General features: G+C 59.1%; 1 protein-coding gene across 1 annotated transcript in view; it reads right to left on the reverse strand.

The window, feature by feature from the left end:
- The window catches only part of ACOT7 (acyl-CoA thioesterase 7), a 127,571-nt gene that overhangs the window by 4,958 nt on the left and 106,611 nt on the right, over nt 1-16,002 (reverse strand). The window contains exon 8 of the mRNA XM_030805406.1: nt 11,804-11,988. Within this exon, the coding sequence (XP_030661266.1) occupies nt 11,804-11,988 (185 nt within the window). The remainder of the gene's footprint in view (nt 1-11,803; nt 11,989-16,002) is intronic.

Here is a 16,002-nt window from a genome sequence, read left to right on the forward strand (position 1 = left end):
GGGGGCTGCCCTCCAGGTCGTTCTATGCTGAGGGGCTTTTAGGGGTGGGACTCGTCCATGGGAAGTGAGGAAGGCGATGGACCTGCGGGGTGTCCACGATGAACCAGGGTCGGGGGCTTCCCTGCTTCCCCTCACCTCACCCCGGCCCTCGGTGCAGCCTAGGAGCACTTGCTGAGCTTGGCCTCCCCCAGGCGGCGGCCCTGCCCTGCCCTCAGCCATATTATCCCAAACCACTGCAGCTGCTCCCACCCCAGCGGCCACCAGGCCATCGAGCACTCCCAATGCCACAGGCCAAAGGCTGTGACTGCTTCTCTCACGAGGTCAGTTAATACGCAGCCTGAAGCGGGAACGAGCCCACGTGCAGGTCATTCTCAGGGTCGGCTCCAGGCCGAGGGAGAATCCGGTGCCCAGCAACAGGCCCCAAGGCGGCTCTGATGTGGCCCTGCTGTTTAATATTTGCAGCAAACTCATCAGCCAGGCTCTGCCCTCAGACAAAGCAAATGCTATCTGATGATGGATGGATGTGTGGGAGCCTGAGAGCCTATGCAGGCCCCACTGCTCTTCCCGTCTCCCGGGATGGTGGTATCTGCTGGATGTTCCAGGCTCTGAGACAGAGTCCAGACCAGCCCAGGAGCCTCAACATCACTGCATGGAGTGCCCACCCATGAGCGCTGCCCTCCCAAGGCACGGGTGGCCTTCCTCCCTGAGTGCCCAGGGGCGTCCTTCCAGGCTGGAAGTTTATGAAGATGCCAGTCAAGGGCAGGGACGTCCCAGGTGCCTGAGGACCCAGGCTCACCACCCAGGGGGAGGTGGAACAAAGGGAGGCAGGGCGGTGTCTGTCCCATGGTAGGTTACTGGCTCACTGCTGGTGGGCAGCCAGCCTCCCCAGGCCATGGCTCTGCTAAATAGTTCTTCTACCCAAGTGACAAAGGGGCCACCTTGTCCTGCTGGGTGAGAAACTGACGGAGCAAGACAGATGTCTCCAGCACAAGGTCCCACCCACGGCCCGGCTGCTGCCTCCTCGCAGCCATCTCCCTCCACCCGGAAAAGTAAATAAATGCATACGTTGTTGGCTGTTGCTGTTTTTAATGGAGGGTTGGGGGTGGGTGGAGGAGGAAAGAACGCTCTTCGGGAAGACAGATGTCTCTCTCAAGTCCCCAAGGCTGCTGGTGGGGGAAGGACTGGAGCCTCTGGGGCACTGGCCAGTGGTGCCAGCTGCTGGGCACCCACTTGTGGCCTCAGGCAGGCTCCTCCGAGCCTCTGGGGCTCCCCAAGAATATGCCAGAGAGAAAAGATGAGGTGGCAAAGGGCAGCTCAGGGCACATGACCCCCATGTATCCCAGGCACCTGCCTGATGGAAGGGATGGGGCAACACAGCCAGGAGCAGGCCTCTGAGTCCCACGGGCCCAGCTGTGTGGCCCAGGGCCAGGTTTGTTCACCTGGAAACAGGAACTCAACAAAGTGACATGGCAAAGTGCTTCCTGTGGTGCCGGTGCACGTGAGCTCCTACGTGTGTGTGCACATGTGTCTGCGGTCCCTGGTGCATGCGTGTGTGTCTGTGTGGTGGTCCTGCTGTCCTCACAAATACCTGAGGCCAAGTGCAGCCTGGGAGCTGCTCCAAGGACTGTCCTGCTGGTGTGTGGCCACCCCAAAGGAGGGCCAGATGGCCCGGGCTCACCTTATGGCCCGGGGTCACCTTAACGCAGCAGGGCCTTTAGGGTGTCATGCTTACCCACGGGGATGCAGGGGTTGAGGAGGGTCCCAGGGTAGCAGGTTGACAGTATGCTCCCTCCCTGGTGCTCAGGGAGCACCACCTGGCACTCAGCATCAAGCCCCTGACTCCCCTGCAGCCTGGTGGCTGCCTGGGCCTGGGGTCTGCATCTTTTTCCTCCCTCCGCTTAGTGCTTCCTGCCAACTGCTGTCTTCTGGGCTCTCTTCCACTGGAGGGGAAGCCTGTGGCTTTCAGAGCCGAATGCTGCAAACCAATGTTTTCCACTTTGCATTTTCTCTGCTTGGAGAACACACATTTGGAACATGGTATGGAGAACGAGTGACTAAGTTCCACCCTTGGTAAAATCAATAGCTTGTCCTTTCTGTAATTAATGAATGGTGCAAAAAGGGTTTCCAGTGGTGATATAACAACTTCCTGTAAGCCTGAGGGACACAGACCTTCTTAATTAGGAAGCCACGTAGCGTGCCCTCTCCCTGTTATAACAGGAGACAAGAGGGGTCTTGGGATAATCACAAAAGCAATGAAAACATCTCATTATTGAGGACACTCAGCACGGCCAGGCGAGGGGCCTTGTGCATGGAGAAGCCAGCAATGATGAGCTTAGCACCAGGACTACCAGCCTCACAAGCACCTGTGCCCCCAGGGTCTCGCTCCACCTGAGGACCTTGCCTTAGCAGAGCCTGTCCGCCATCCACTGTGGCCTCTCCCAGCAGCTGCAGGCCTGGGCTAATGACCTCCTCCTCCACACCCACCCAGGACTGCACCAGCCTCCAGCAGAAAGCAGCCGGAAGTCTCAAAAAATGAGATCATTGTGGAGAGTCATAAACACCCTCACCAGGGGCTCCCCTCACCCGGCAGCACCGGCTCAGACTCCGAAAGAACTGCCCCCAAGTGGGGCCAAGAAAGGAGGCATAAAGGTCAACGGGAGGCTGCTGGCGGAGGCAGGGAGATCGTCGCCACAAAGGGGAGAAGAGGCATCGGGACTTGGGCCTGGGTGGTGGCCCCTCAGGAGCCCCTCCTGCAGGCACGGAGTGCCGTGGTCCCGGCACGCTCGGCTCACAGCTCCTGTGCCGGGAGTGTGGACATGGAGGTCCCCACCCTACAACACCAATAATGATCAGAGCTGCCACCTGCTGAGTGCCCACTGTGGGCTAGGCCTGGGCCAGAAGCTGCGTGCTCATGGCACACCTCTGCTCTGCGTGTGCCCACTCTGTGCTATGCCCTGTGGAGCCCTTCCCGTCCTGCTGGAGGCCAGCACCATGCCTGGACACAGCAGGGGCACAGGAGGTGTTTGCTGGATGGATGAATGAATGAATGAATGAATGATCAAACAAATGAAGATCAAAAAGCCTTAATTCTAAATAGGGATGGTCTCTATGTTAACGATTCAAAACCAGTACTTCTGCTCAATGAACACTGGCATCATCTGTCCCCAACCAATTCCAGGGGGCTCAGACCATGGAGGGTCTGAACAGGAGCCTGCAACAGTGACAAAGGTGAGATGAGAGTGTCCAGCACACCTAGGCTTGGCCATCCCCCTGGAGATGGGCCAGCTCTGTGGCCATGCTGGGGACTTGCTTCTGATCCTGCACACACAGGTAGGGAGGCTTCTGCATCCTTTCTACCACCGTGTGGGGCCCAGGGCCTGTTTCTTCCTGCACCTTTGCTCGCAGGGCTCAAGACGTGTGTCTGGCCGCAAAGGGCCTTTGCCAGGACCCTCCGCACCCCTTGCTGAGAGCGCCGAGCAAAGTGGGCGGCCTCCAGCCCCAGGATACTCCAGGCATGAACTCGCCCTGCTGAAAAACTCCAAGTCCCATGGCCAGGACCTCACGTGGGCCCAAAAACCTTTCCAGGCCTCTCGCTCACCTTCCGCAGTGCCCTGGGTCTAGCTGGGATGCTCCCTCGGTTCACTGAACCCTCTGGAAATCCCACCCACGGGCCTCTCCTGGTACAGCCCCCGCTCCTGGCAGTGCTCACTCTGTCCGTGTCACAAATCTGACAGCAGTGGGGACAGAGAGGCCCCAAGGCTCCATCTCACACTGTTGTATGCCCCCCAGGCCTGGCTCTGAGCAGAGCCTTCTGTAAACCTCCAGGGGGAGAACATGAGCAGCTCACCATGCCCAGGTGGGTTTTTAACCCCCCCGCAGCTGGTTAGGCCGCGGTGGCATCAGAAGAGCTACCTGCCAGTGCCGCTCAGAAGGGCCAGTGTGTGGCTGTCTGGACACAGTGGATCTTTCAGAGATATGTGCAGAGCAGAAACATGAAAGGTGGCTGGAGAAAGAGTCTGGGCTCAGGCAGAGGGAAGGCGAGAGCCAGGCTGGAGGGGAGAGCTACACGCTCTCATCTGCGCCAACCGCCTTCTCAGTACCCATGCCTCGGCTTCTAGGCATGTGGGACTCACCGGCCACCGGATGCTCCTAAGCGCTAACCAATGAGGTGACAGGAGCAGCTTCGGGATGCAGGTATTTTCCCATCACAAGACTGACTCCTGCTAAATGCAGGTAAAAGGAACAGAGAGCACGACACTGGATTCTGAGCCTCGTGAATATTCCAGCCCATGACTCACGCCTGTGGGCTGGCAGCAAGGTGGGGGCGGGAGGGGGGCAGGGCTTCCCTCACTAATGGCCAGACGCGGCAGGCGGCTCACCAAGCCCTTCCAGGAACACACCGTCAACCTTCTGCACTCCAGTAACAGCTGAATTTCCTAAATTAGTCAACAATTAAAAAATTATTCCAAAAGTTCAATCTTGGCCAAATGAACAAAGGAAGCCGGTGTAAGAGCCCGCACACTGGCGCAGCGGTGCCCATCCCAGGGCAAGTGCAGAGGCCGCACGCAGCCACCACACAGTGCTTCCGCCCACTCTTTTGCTAGTGAAATTCTCTGGGAGTAGGTGCGGCCCCTCCCTGCTGGCAGGAGCCTGCGGCAACGGGGTGTCTAGGATGTCGAGGCAGCAGAGACCCTAGGGCCCTGCCCCATGACAAAGGCCCCACGTGGGGACCTCTCTCTCTGTCCTACATCCTGGGACCGGACCTCTCTTCTTGTCCTGGCCCAGGCTGGACACGGCCAGGAATGGCCACCTCTGCTCCTGAGGCTTCTTCGAGAGGAACGGGGCCCATGAGAGGACCCCAGGCCCCTCTGCACACTGTGCCTGGGGGTCAGGCAGGTCCTGGGGGTGGGGAGCGGCGGCCACCATCACGGAAAGCCTTGCCCCATGCTTCCTCCTAAGTGCAAAGGGGCGAGGGACCTTCCAGTTACAGCATCACTGAGAAGGCACGGAGAGGGGACTTGGGGCAACAGCCTGGCGACAGCTCAAGACAGCCACAGCCAAGAGGCGTCTCCAGCCTGCTCTGTCTGCAGCCCCCACATCAGTGCGTCACAAAGCTGTGGCCCTCAGCACTGCATGGCAGACAACTTCCAGAAGGCTGCAGAGGGCCTTTCAGCTGACTTCAGCCCTGGGGCCCATCCTGCCCCTCTAGCTGAACAGCAGGTCAAACAGTGCCCTCCTTCTGGACGCTCTGGCCCATGCCACGCTGTCCTCTCGGCTGGTGCGGGGCTTGCCCAGCCCCTGCACTCATGCAGGTGAATCAGCTGAGGCCAGGAGAAGGAGGTCCTGGGGCAGCAACAGAAGCGAGGTAGGCACCATGTTCCAGAGCCTTCTGAAAGTTGTGTGGGTCTGTGCTGAGGCCACGCCTCACATAAGGCCCCAGGAGAGGCAAAAGAATCAAACTGGAGCGGAAAACTTTCCACTAAAATGTGCCCCAACCCCCACACTTCACAGTGGCCTGCGGAGGTTCAGTCACCTGCCCAGCACTGGTCCTGAGATCATCTGGGGCTGAAGCAAAGGCCCTGGGCTGAGCGCGGTGGGCATGGTGTGGGTGGGCAGCGCGTTGGGACTCCCAGGGTTTAGGTTCTCGCACAGAAGGGTTCTCAGGCGGGGCTCCTCCCGGGACCCCGCAGTAGGGCCTGGCTGGGAGAAAGCACAGTGACATCGATGACAGCAGCGAGCGGCCCCCTTTCCCAGGCAGTGAGGTCCCAGATGGGCCTGCTGGCCATGCGACCCCTGGCGAGTGACTCCCTGCCTGGTGCCCACCTCCTGTCTGGGGATTCGAAGCATCTGTGAGCAGACACACCAGCTCGCAGAGGGGTTGGCGCTCCCTGAATGCTCCGGCTTCAATGACCTGTACCCGGCACCACCCAAGAGGAAGCCTCCCCTGCCCCTCCAGTCCCTTGCCCACCCAGGAGACAGGCAGCAGCCTCCGCATCCAGCTGCCCTGGCTTCCTAACCAGAAAACAACCCTGCTGAGAATGGCCCCCGGCCTGGTAGGGCTCCCTCAACATGAAGGTGCCCAAGGGTCTCAGGGCCTCTTCTAGGTTAGGGCAGATCAGAGTGGACAAAGCTCAAAAGGGTGCGTTTTCCCTGTGTTCTTGGAACTCCCCTGGCTATGCGTGAGGCAGCTCTAAAAGGCAAGGTAAAGATGGCCACACCTAGGCCAGGCGCGGTAGCTCACGCCTGTAATCCCAGCACTTTCGGAGGCCGAGGCAGGTGGATCACGAGCGAGACCAGCCTGGCCAACATGGTGAAACCCCATTTCTACTAAAAATACAAAAATTAATAAGGAATGGTGGCATGTGCCTGTAATCCCAGCTACTCGGGACGCTGAGGCAGGAGAATCGCTTCAACCCGGGAGGCAGAGGTTGCAGTGAGCCGAGATCGCACCACTGCACTCCAGGTTGGGCGACAGAGTGAGGCTCCGCCTCAAAAAAAAAAAAAAGATGGCCTCACCTGCCTTCCTTACAGCCTCCCACTTCCATCCAGAAAACATTTCAGTGGCTAAAGACTGAAGCTCGGAGTCCTGGGCTGGCCACCTCGGGAGATGTGTGTTCATGAGCACCAGAGAGACCCTCTGGGATGGGCTCGCTCCAGTTTGGAAGCCTGCTTTGCAAAGACCCTGCCCTGCATCACGTGGCTGCACAGTTGGAGCCCCGGCTAATCTGGGGACACATCCCCTCCTCAGTGTGCCCAGGAAGCAGTGGGGTCACGGCACTCACTCAGCCCTTACAGCCACGGAACGGGCTACAGGCTTCTCCCTGGTCAGGGGCCTGGGCGAGCCCCTCACCCCGCCCTGTCTACACCTCCTCCTCAGGCCCAGGCTGGGACCCACAAGTTCTCAGCCCCAACTCCCTGGGCCTGTAGAGGCTACGATGCCCACACCTGCAAGAATCAGAGACAAGTACAGCCCCCACCCGAGGTGCCAGGGACGTCCTCCGCTTCAGCAGACATACAGCTCTGACCCTCCTGCAGGCTGAAAAGCCTTCCCACATCTGTCTGCTGCCACCTGCCTCCTGCTGTCCCTCCCCACAAGCCACTTCTCCAGCCCCCGTCGGCCCAAGGTCAGAGGGCACTGCCATGGGGAGACCTGGCTCTACGCGCTGAGTTGGCCTCTTCTAATACGAGACCGGGAAGTGCTGGCAGCTGCCCGGAGCGGGTGCGGCAGCCCCCAGCATAAAATATTCATGGAGATGCAACTCCAAGCAGAGAGGCTGCATCCGTGTCAGCCAGGCCCTGGGGAAGGGAGCTAAAAATAGACAGGAGGCTGAAGAAAACTGATGTGGGGATGAGCGAGGCGACTGGGAGTAGGAGGAGGGGCCGCCAGGGCACATCTGTAGGGACGGAATGCACATGCAGGTTCACCGCACGGAGCACACACGTGCTCCCAGCCCAGAACTCGTGCTCATGTGGGCAGTCCCCAAGTGAGAGCTGCAAATCCCTCTCCGGGCAGCCTGCCCCACCAGTGGCTATTTTTGTCAACATCAACATTGACATCTGTGGGCCCCAGGACACCTCAGTGAAGAATCAAAAACCATCTTTAATGAGCGAGAAATAACAGCCTGGATCAACATGACGCGGCCACACCCAGGGGATGGGCTACCATTCCCTCCATTCAAGCTGGCGCCCTTCCCTGCCGCTCTGCAGCCCCTTCCCCCAGAGCCGGCCCTCCTGCACTCTGACCCACCCCAGGGTATGGAGTTCTGGAAGGGGCAGCCCCAGGACTGCTCCCCAGCTGGCTCTGGGAAGGTCACAGGCCCGGCCCCAAAAGCCTCCGTGACCGCAGGCTGCTATCCACACGAGGGTGGACTCCCTCGGGTTGGACTCTATAGGGAGTGGGGAACATGAGGCACAGAGGTCCCCTCCCTGAGAGCCCATGGATCGCTGGCCCCTCGTGGTCACTGCACTGGCCTCCCTGAACCAGCTGAGTGCTGGGGTGGGTGCAGGTTGTCCTGACCCCACATCCAGTGTGCGCGGCCCAGCTGGGGGCAGCCGGGAGAGGGAACCGTCATTGGTGGGCAAACACCAACCACGCCTGCAGCCGCTGCCAACCTGGGAGGATGCTCCCCGCTATCAGCTTTGAGGGGCTGCTATTGGGAGACCCCCCAGGGCACCCCAGCCTGTTCAAAGCACAGGTCACCCAGATCCTCCTCTATTTTACGTCCATATGTGTAAGCCCCATAGACTCCCACCACCCTCTCTCCCCAGGCCTGCCCCGTCCTAGCCGGGTGGCCTCAGGTGTGTCACTGTCCCCAAGCTCCCCCGTTACAGACAGTGGCTCTGCGCCTTCGGCCCTCGCCGTTCCCTACACCTGAACGGTCCCCACAAGACAGCTCCTGCCCTTCCTCCCTGACTCCAGGCCTCCGCTGAGGCTTTCCTTGGGAAGGAACATATTTAAAATTGTACCTGTCCCCCCGGCACGCTCCCATCCCCTCATTCCCTGCTGTCTTCTTCGTGACCCTGGACACCACTCAACTTCCTCTATCTTCACTGTTTGTTTACTCCTCCCTCTGAGAGCCTGTGAGGCCCCAGGGAGAGCAGGTGAACAGCAGCAGACGACGAAGGCCCCCCATCTTCACCCACCCCACGCGGTGGGCACTGTGTCCATCACCACTGTACAGATGAGGAAACCGAGGCACATAGAAAGCGTGTGCCTAAGGCCACACAGCTAGTAAGTTTAGAGCTCTCCTGACCCGGGCAGCCAGGCACCTGCTCCTGGATATGTGAGCCTGACAGTCCACACAGCGTCTGCAGTGGGGGGGGGCTGAGAGGGGGGCTGGGGTGGCAGAGGCAACGCTTCTCTAGAGCGGTTGTGGGTACCCTTCTAAGGAAAAAACGTCTGAGAAATGCTGTAGCTCCAGGAGGATCTGGGGAGGGTGGTCCAGATGGGAGCAGCAGGTGCACAGGCGCTGGGCAGGAGTGAGCTTGCTGCACCCACACCCAGGGCATGGAGGAGCCACTGTGCATTTCGGTGGGAGAGGGAGAGACTCGGATTTTGATGACCAGTTTCCTGGGCTGCAGGGAGGGTCAGATTGAGAGCACCAGGAACAGAGGAGGGAGCAGCTAAGGACTGAGCAGGGGTCCCATGGGGACGGAGCAGTAAGAGCTGTTCGAGAGAGAGGAGTGGAGCGGCACTGGGTGGGCGTGGGCATTGGGGGAGTGGGGAGGAGCCAGCTGGGTTCCCAGACTTCCAGAGCAGCACAGAGGCGGACAGGGATTTTTTTGCGGGGGGAATAATGAGTTCCATTTGGGACAAACTGTATTTGAGATGCTTTTGGGAACCCTGTTGAGGGGCAGCACTGGCCAAGTCAATTTGGGAGTCAATACGACACACAGGTGATGCTCGAGGTACAGGCCATGGATCCGACCACCCCAGGAGAGAAGGGCCACAGGTTAGGACGTGTCAAAGCCAAGGGTCGGGGACTGTGTGGTGGCCAGGGAGGCTGGAGTATACCTACAGACACTACAGGGTCCCCTTCACTGAGGGCCTGGTCAGCTGTGCTACAGACAGGGAGTGGACAGCAGACAGGGTGTGTCCTTGCGTCTGTCCATGCTGCCCGCAGAGGAAAGGCAGAACTGGGAAAGTTTCTCCAGGAGACAGGAAGAGGTAGGGGGCAGGGAAGGAGAGAGCTTCGGAAATGTGCCTGTGTCAGGTGGTGCGTTCAGCATCAGGACAGACAGCAGCCATGCTGAAAAGCGTCACGGGAGGGGCGTCGGGTCCATCAGGAGAGACCAGAGCGGGCCTAGGTGAGAGTGCAGCCCATACTTCATGGCCGAGAAGAGCAGGCAAGTTTAGAGAAGGCGTGTCCAAGGTGGAAGGCGAACCAGACACAAGGACAGAGGAGGCTGGAGCCTCGCAGCAGGGTCAGGGGCTGAGGAACGACTGCGGACCAGCCCAGGAGACGTGGAGGGAGGACACCATCCTGCCAAGGGCCGATGGGTGGCACGGTGGGCCAGGGCAAGGCGGGGGAGGCTTATAAGTAAATGGGGAGGGGTGGGGGCAGATGAGGGAGGAAGGAGCAGGCAGCAGAGCCAGCCCTGATGGAGCAGGAGGGTGGCAGCCTAGGGTACTTTGCCACAGAAGAGGCTGTGGGGCTAGAGGCATGGAGCAGTCCTCCCACCAGAAGGGGAGCGTGCCTCGTAAGCCCCAAGTCGAAGAGGGGCCAGGTCATGAGAGTCGTGCAAGGGTGGGTCACAGGCACTGTGTTAGTGCCGTGCTGGGGGCACCCACCACTCACTTTCCTTCCTTTCAGCCTGGCTGAGTCCTCCTCATCCATCAAGTCCAGGTTCACCATCAGCTCCTCTACTCAGCCCACCCCACCTGGGAGAGGCCAGCACCCAACTCCAGCAAAGAGCTGGCCTAGAGCTGGCAGGGGAGGGTACTCGCTGGGCCTGACAGCTCACACACCACACCTGGCGCTGCCACCACGGGCCCTGGTGAGGCATGAGCTCCTCCACTCCAGGAAGGGGCAGGGCTGGGAGAGGGGCTTGGAGGGGCCTCAGCCTCGACTGGGAAACAAGGCAGCTGGGGCGACCGGGCGGCCTTCCTCAGCCACGTGGGGAAGCGACGGGCTGTGCTCCAGCCTCTGGGAGGAGTGGGTTTTCAATGTGTGTTCGCCCCAGAGATTTCAGCACACGCTCCTCTCCGGGAGGCTGAGCAGCAAATGCTTGCGGATCTGCATGGGGAGCAGACGCCGTGGGGGCAGGGGCCTTGAGAACCTCTGGAATCAGGGGTCAGCCTCGCAGGGCTGTGGTGCCTGCCTGGCCACTTCCATGAGAGCGCCAGCTCCCAAGAGGCCTGTGAGCACCCGCCTGCTCCCAGCTGCTCTGCTCCTGCATCCTCGCTCCCCGGAGGGGCAGGAAGCTCCTACAGCTCTGCTTTCCTCTTGCTCCCCTCAGTGACAGATACAAGAGCTGGTTCAAAGAGAAATCAGGACCAGCCCAAAGGCTGCAGAGCCCCTGGGGTCGGCCAGGATGGGAACCTCTGTTCTTATGACAGAAACAGGGAAGCTGCCTCTCTGGGCCGCTCGAACCCTGCCGACGTCTGTGACCCTACAGAGTCCATGCCAGGCGGAGAACTACCAGCTCTCAAACGTGGCAGAGCTCAAGGGATGTGGACACCTGGGGGCAGCAGCCCCCGTGAACGAATGTGTGTGGCCCGCACACACCCACCCCATCTGCCCCGCATAAGGAGGAGAAAGGCCAAGGGGCTGGGACCCTCAGCCCAGAGCCCAGCAGCCTGGCTTGGTCTCATCGGGCAGGACCTGCAGGCCAGGGCCACCTGGAGGGAGCCCACCCCTCCGGCTTCCCAGCAGGCCCTTCGGCAGGGGATGGGGGACCCAGGGCGCGGTCCTCATCCCCCTCTAGCATTCTTACACAATGCCAGGGAACCCCAAGGCGCCACACTCAGAGGCGACCTGGACTCCCAGGCAGCAGCCATGCTAAGGTGCTCTTAAAGGGGTCTGTCTCTCTTGTCCTGTCTGCCCAGCCCCACCCCACGGGCCCTGGGAGTAGAGCCCAAAGGCCTCCCTGCTGGTTATGAGGCGTTCCTTCTCAAGGCCTCACCAGATCAGCCCCGTAGCCCGAGGTCACTGGTCCAGGAAGTGGCCAGGCCTGGCCCTACTCTGACCCCTACTGACAGGACAGGACTCATGCAGGCACAGACTCCCCCTGGAGGCCCAAGCACAGGGACCCTAGGGCTGCCTGGCAGGGAGGGGCCGCCGTTCCAAGGACGCGCACTCACCACCAGCTGGGGCACAGGCAGCGACCTGCCCTCCTGGCTCAGCGACACGTAAGTGAAGAAGGCACTGGCGGCCCGGTAGCGCTTCTGAGAGCTGTCCACAACAGGGTCAGCGTCCACCAAGACCTCGATCTCCATGGACTTATTGCTCGTGAAGGTCATGCGTCCGGAGATGGTGATGACGCAGCCTGTGGAGAAGGGAGGGCGGGGGTCAGGGCGGCCTCCACTCCATGGCCGGGCGGGGGACACTGGCATTTCTGTGGTCAGCAGGCAGACACTTGGTTAGGGGAAGCAGTGGCTTGGCTGACTACCAGATGTTCAAATAACAGAATATTAGAATGTGTCGTTAGTTGCCCATGAATGTTTATCTTTCTAGTAAGCAGGTTTATCTACGCTAAAGCACTGAAGGATTTTGGTGGTCATGAGTTCGAGCCCCCGCCCAGGCAGGCTTTTTCCTGGCCGGGAGTGGCAGCACCTGCCGAAAGGCTTCAGAGCCACTGTGCCCCCATGGGGGAGGCCGCAGACTGCCTTCCAGGAGCTCTGGGTGTCAGCTGGCTCTGCCCTTCCTTAGGTCAGGGTCAAATCTGCAACCTGCACTGTCCATTCATTGGCCTTGCTGGTGCCCACCGGAGCCACAGCTGCCCCACTACACTGCTCTAAGCACCAAGACAGAACCTTGTATCACCTTCCACTCCCACCCTCAGGGGCTCCAGTGACACAGGGCAGCTGCCCGTGCCCCTTGGTGGGATTGAATCGTATGTGACTGCGTGCCAAGCCACCCTTCTGGCCCCACTGGTCTGCCCACGGGACCAAAGCTTCCTCCTCTGGGCTGCTGGATGCCATACCCCTTGGCCATAGTCCTCCATGCTCAAAGCACCAGCCCCATTTCTCTGTGAATCATGACAAAGTCCAAAGTCACTAGTTCCCATACATTGTCCCTGTGTCCCTCTCTCCCCCTCAACCCTAACCAACCTCTCTGTGCACCCCACGCTCCCCGGGGCACGACAGTCCATCCTGGCAGAAGCTTCCTGACCCAGAGCTGCTCTTCTGCCCCCGCCACCCTCCCCGGCATGGGCTCCGTCCTCCTACCTGGCCTCAACATAATCCCTTAATCTCAGGGAGCTCAGCTCTTCCCTATAGGCAGGCATGAGACACCCTGCCTGGGGGATAGCTACGGGATGGAAGGACTCGAGCCAAGAGCTGACCTGGGGCCCCGGGAAGGTGTCACCATCGATGTCACTGGCCACTGGGCTGCAGAAACCCCCGGGGACTTCCGGGGCAAGTGCTGCCCTGCGGTCAGAATGCCCTCCCAGGCGGCCCAGCGTGGCCTTTATTCTGGGCCAGGCTCAAGGAAATCCCTGCCCGACTCTGGCTGCTGGGACTTGCTCCCCAGGAAATATAACTGGCTTCGGGGACCTTTTAACGTGGCCTCTGGAACCCCCAGTGTCCTAGCTCCACCGAGACCAGCCTCACAAGGCAGGTTTAGAGACCCAGAGCGAGAAAGCGGCCAGGTGGTGGCTGTTGGAGGGCGGTTAGCAGGCCAGAGGCAAGAGCGGTTATTCCATGTTAAAAAGTATCAGAACGATCCATGCTACATTCAACTTCATACTTACAGGGAGCGCTTCGTGCCAGTGCTGGGAGAGGAGGAAGGAGCTGTGTGGTCAGCGCCAGCAGGCGTTACGTGAGCTGTAAGGTACAGAGTCCCATGCAAAGCGCCCGCAGTCACAAGACGCACCCCAAGAGGAGGGCAGGCCATGGGCCAGGCCCCAGCTAAGGAGCTAGAAGTTTCAATGGGTCAGACCTGAGGGTCTCCCAGCATCTCTGCCTCCTTCCTCACGTGCCCAGCCCACATCCCTCACGAACAATCGTGTATAACACTTGGGAGTCACAGGCCAAAAAGCAAGAACAAGCCCATGAGCAGAAACCAACAAGAACTTCCCTGAGGCCACAGTGTCACACATGGGGGCCACCCATGACCACACGTGGTGCCTGGAGGAGGGCATGTTTCAGGGGTCTTTGAACACTGGCTCTTAGTTTTGAGGAGCAACAGAAAACATGTTTTTGTTTTTGAGACAGAGTCTCGCTCTATTGCCCAGGCTGGAGTGCAGTGGCGCCATCACGGCTCACTGCAACCTCTGTCTCCCAGGTTTAAGCGACTGTCATGCCTGTCACTTAAATAGCTGGGATTATAGGTGTGCACCACTATGCACGGCTGATTTTTGTATCTTTTGTAGAGATGAGGTTTTGTCTTGTTGACCAGGCTGGTCTAGAACTCCTGGCCTCAAGTGATCCATCTGCCTCGGCCTCCCAAATTGCTGGGATTATAATTAGGTGTGAGCCACTCCGCCCAGGCTCCAAAAACATGCTCTTGGTGTTGCCCATGAAGGCCCCCCTTGGCCACCACTGCCATGGCCAGATCCTGGCTGCTCATGGCTTAATTGCTGTGTTAGAAATCTGAAGAAACTCCTAACAGCAATCAACAGTGACTTTAAACAACTAGGTAGGTTGATTATAAAAGCATTAGACGTAACAACAAAAAGAAGAGAATGCTGTCTGGGAGAGCCTCTTGTGGTCCATAATACAATTAACACTTCATAAATGTCAGGAAAATTTTCAATTACAACCAAAATCTGAGACTTTTCACCTTTCAGAGAGCAACATCATTATTCTAAACAAGACACAGGCTATAAGGTTGGCTAGCAGGACAAAGTACGATACTCTAAAACTGGAAACCTAACTGGATATAGTGGCACACGCCTGTGGTCCCAGCTACTCGGGAGGCTCAGGCGGGAGCGTCGTTTGAGCCCAGGAGGTCGAGGTTGCAGTCAGCTGAGATCGCACCACTGCACTCTAGCCTGGGTGACAGAGCAAGACCCTGTCTCAGAAAAAAAGAAAAAAACTGGAAACCTCATGTGGTCACTGGCTGGGACTTAATTTGAAACCTAGGGTTGACAGACGAATCACAAGTCCCAGTCACCAAGAGAGAGCCCAGAGTTTCTAGGGGCCCTGGCTTAGGGTATCCCATCTCCTAGACCCTGGGCTCAGAAGGCACATCTCACATATGACACCAAGGTCTCACAGGCAGCCTCTGGGAAGGGACTGTCCCAGGGGACCTCGAGGGGACCAGCTCCCACCCCCAGGGCTCTGTTCCTGCTCTAGCCCTTCCTGAAGAATTCCAGCTACAGACCGGGCACAGTGGCTCATACCTGAAAGCCCAGCACTCTGGGAGGCCAAGGTGGGCTCATCACTTGAGGTTAGGAGTTTGAGACCAGCCTGACCAACATGGTGAAACCCTGTCTCTATTAAAAATACAAAATTAGCTGGGCATGGTGGCACATGCCTGTAATCTCAGCTACTTGGGAGGCTGAGGCAACAGAATTGCCTGAACCTGGGAGGCGGAGGTTGCAGTGAGCTGAGATCATGCCATTGCACTCCAGCCTGGGTGACAAGAGTGAAACTCCATCTCAAAAAAAAAAAAAAAAAAAAAAAAAAGAACTCTAGCATTCCAGCTACAGGCACTTTGTCAACCCCAGGACGGCGGCTGAGGCGCACACCAAATCCTTCTCTCCGCCTCCTCCAGGTCACATGGAGGCCCCCCTGCAGCATCGAGGCCTCCCTGGGGACAGAGGTCCATCCAGGTGGGGTTGGGGTGATAAGCAACTGGCCTCAGCCTCTACAAGGGCCCCTAGCCTGCCCCATGCTTTCCACACCCCACCAGAGTGGCCTTCTGTGAGCTCCCTGAAGCTCCTGGCCCCCGTGGCCTCTCCCTAGAAAAGCCCTCCTCCCACCCCCATCTGGTTCATCTTCTGTACCTCGGCTCAAGCATCCCTTCTCCAGGGAGCTGCCCAGGATGGCTCAGCCCCCTCCACCACACCCGCTCTAGAACTATCCTCCACTCCTGCAGAGCCAACGACCCCATTTGCATTGGCACGCTTGTTGGCTTGTCTATTTCACTGTTGTCTGTCTCCATCTAGCCTGGAAGTCCCACGAGGGCAGAGCTGGGCCCAGGGGGCCCAAAGCAGGTATCCAGTTGACAGGCTGGACCCCTCTGGGGACCCACGAGGGCTGGGGTGTGGGTCACATGTGGACGCCAGGCCACCACAGACTCAAGCTGGCCAGAGCCCCATTAGAGCCCCAGGTTTGCATCCTCCTGAAGTGGATGCTGAGCAGCCCAGGATCAGGAGTGCCCAGGAGCATGGCCA

The sequence above is a fragment of the Nomascus leucogenys genome, chromosome 24, assembly GCF_006542625.1.
Source record: "Nomascus leucogenys isolate Asia chromosome 24, Asia_NLE_v1, whole genome shotgun sequence".
NCBI classification, from domain to species: Eukaryota; Metazoa; Chordata; class Mammalia; order Primates; family Hylobatidae; genus Nomascus; species Nomascus leucogenys.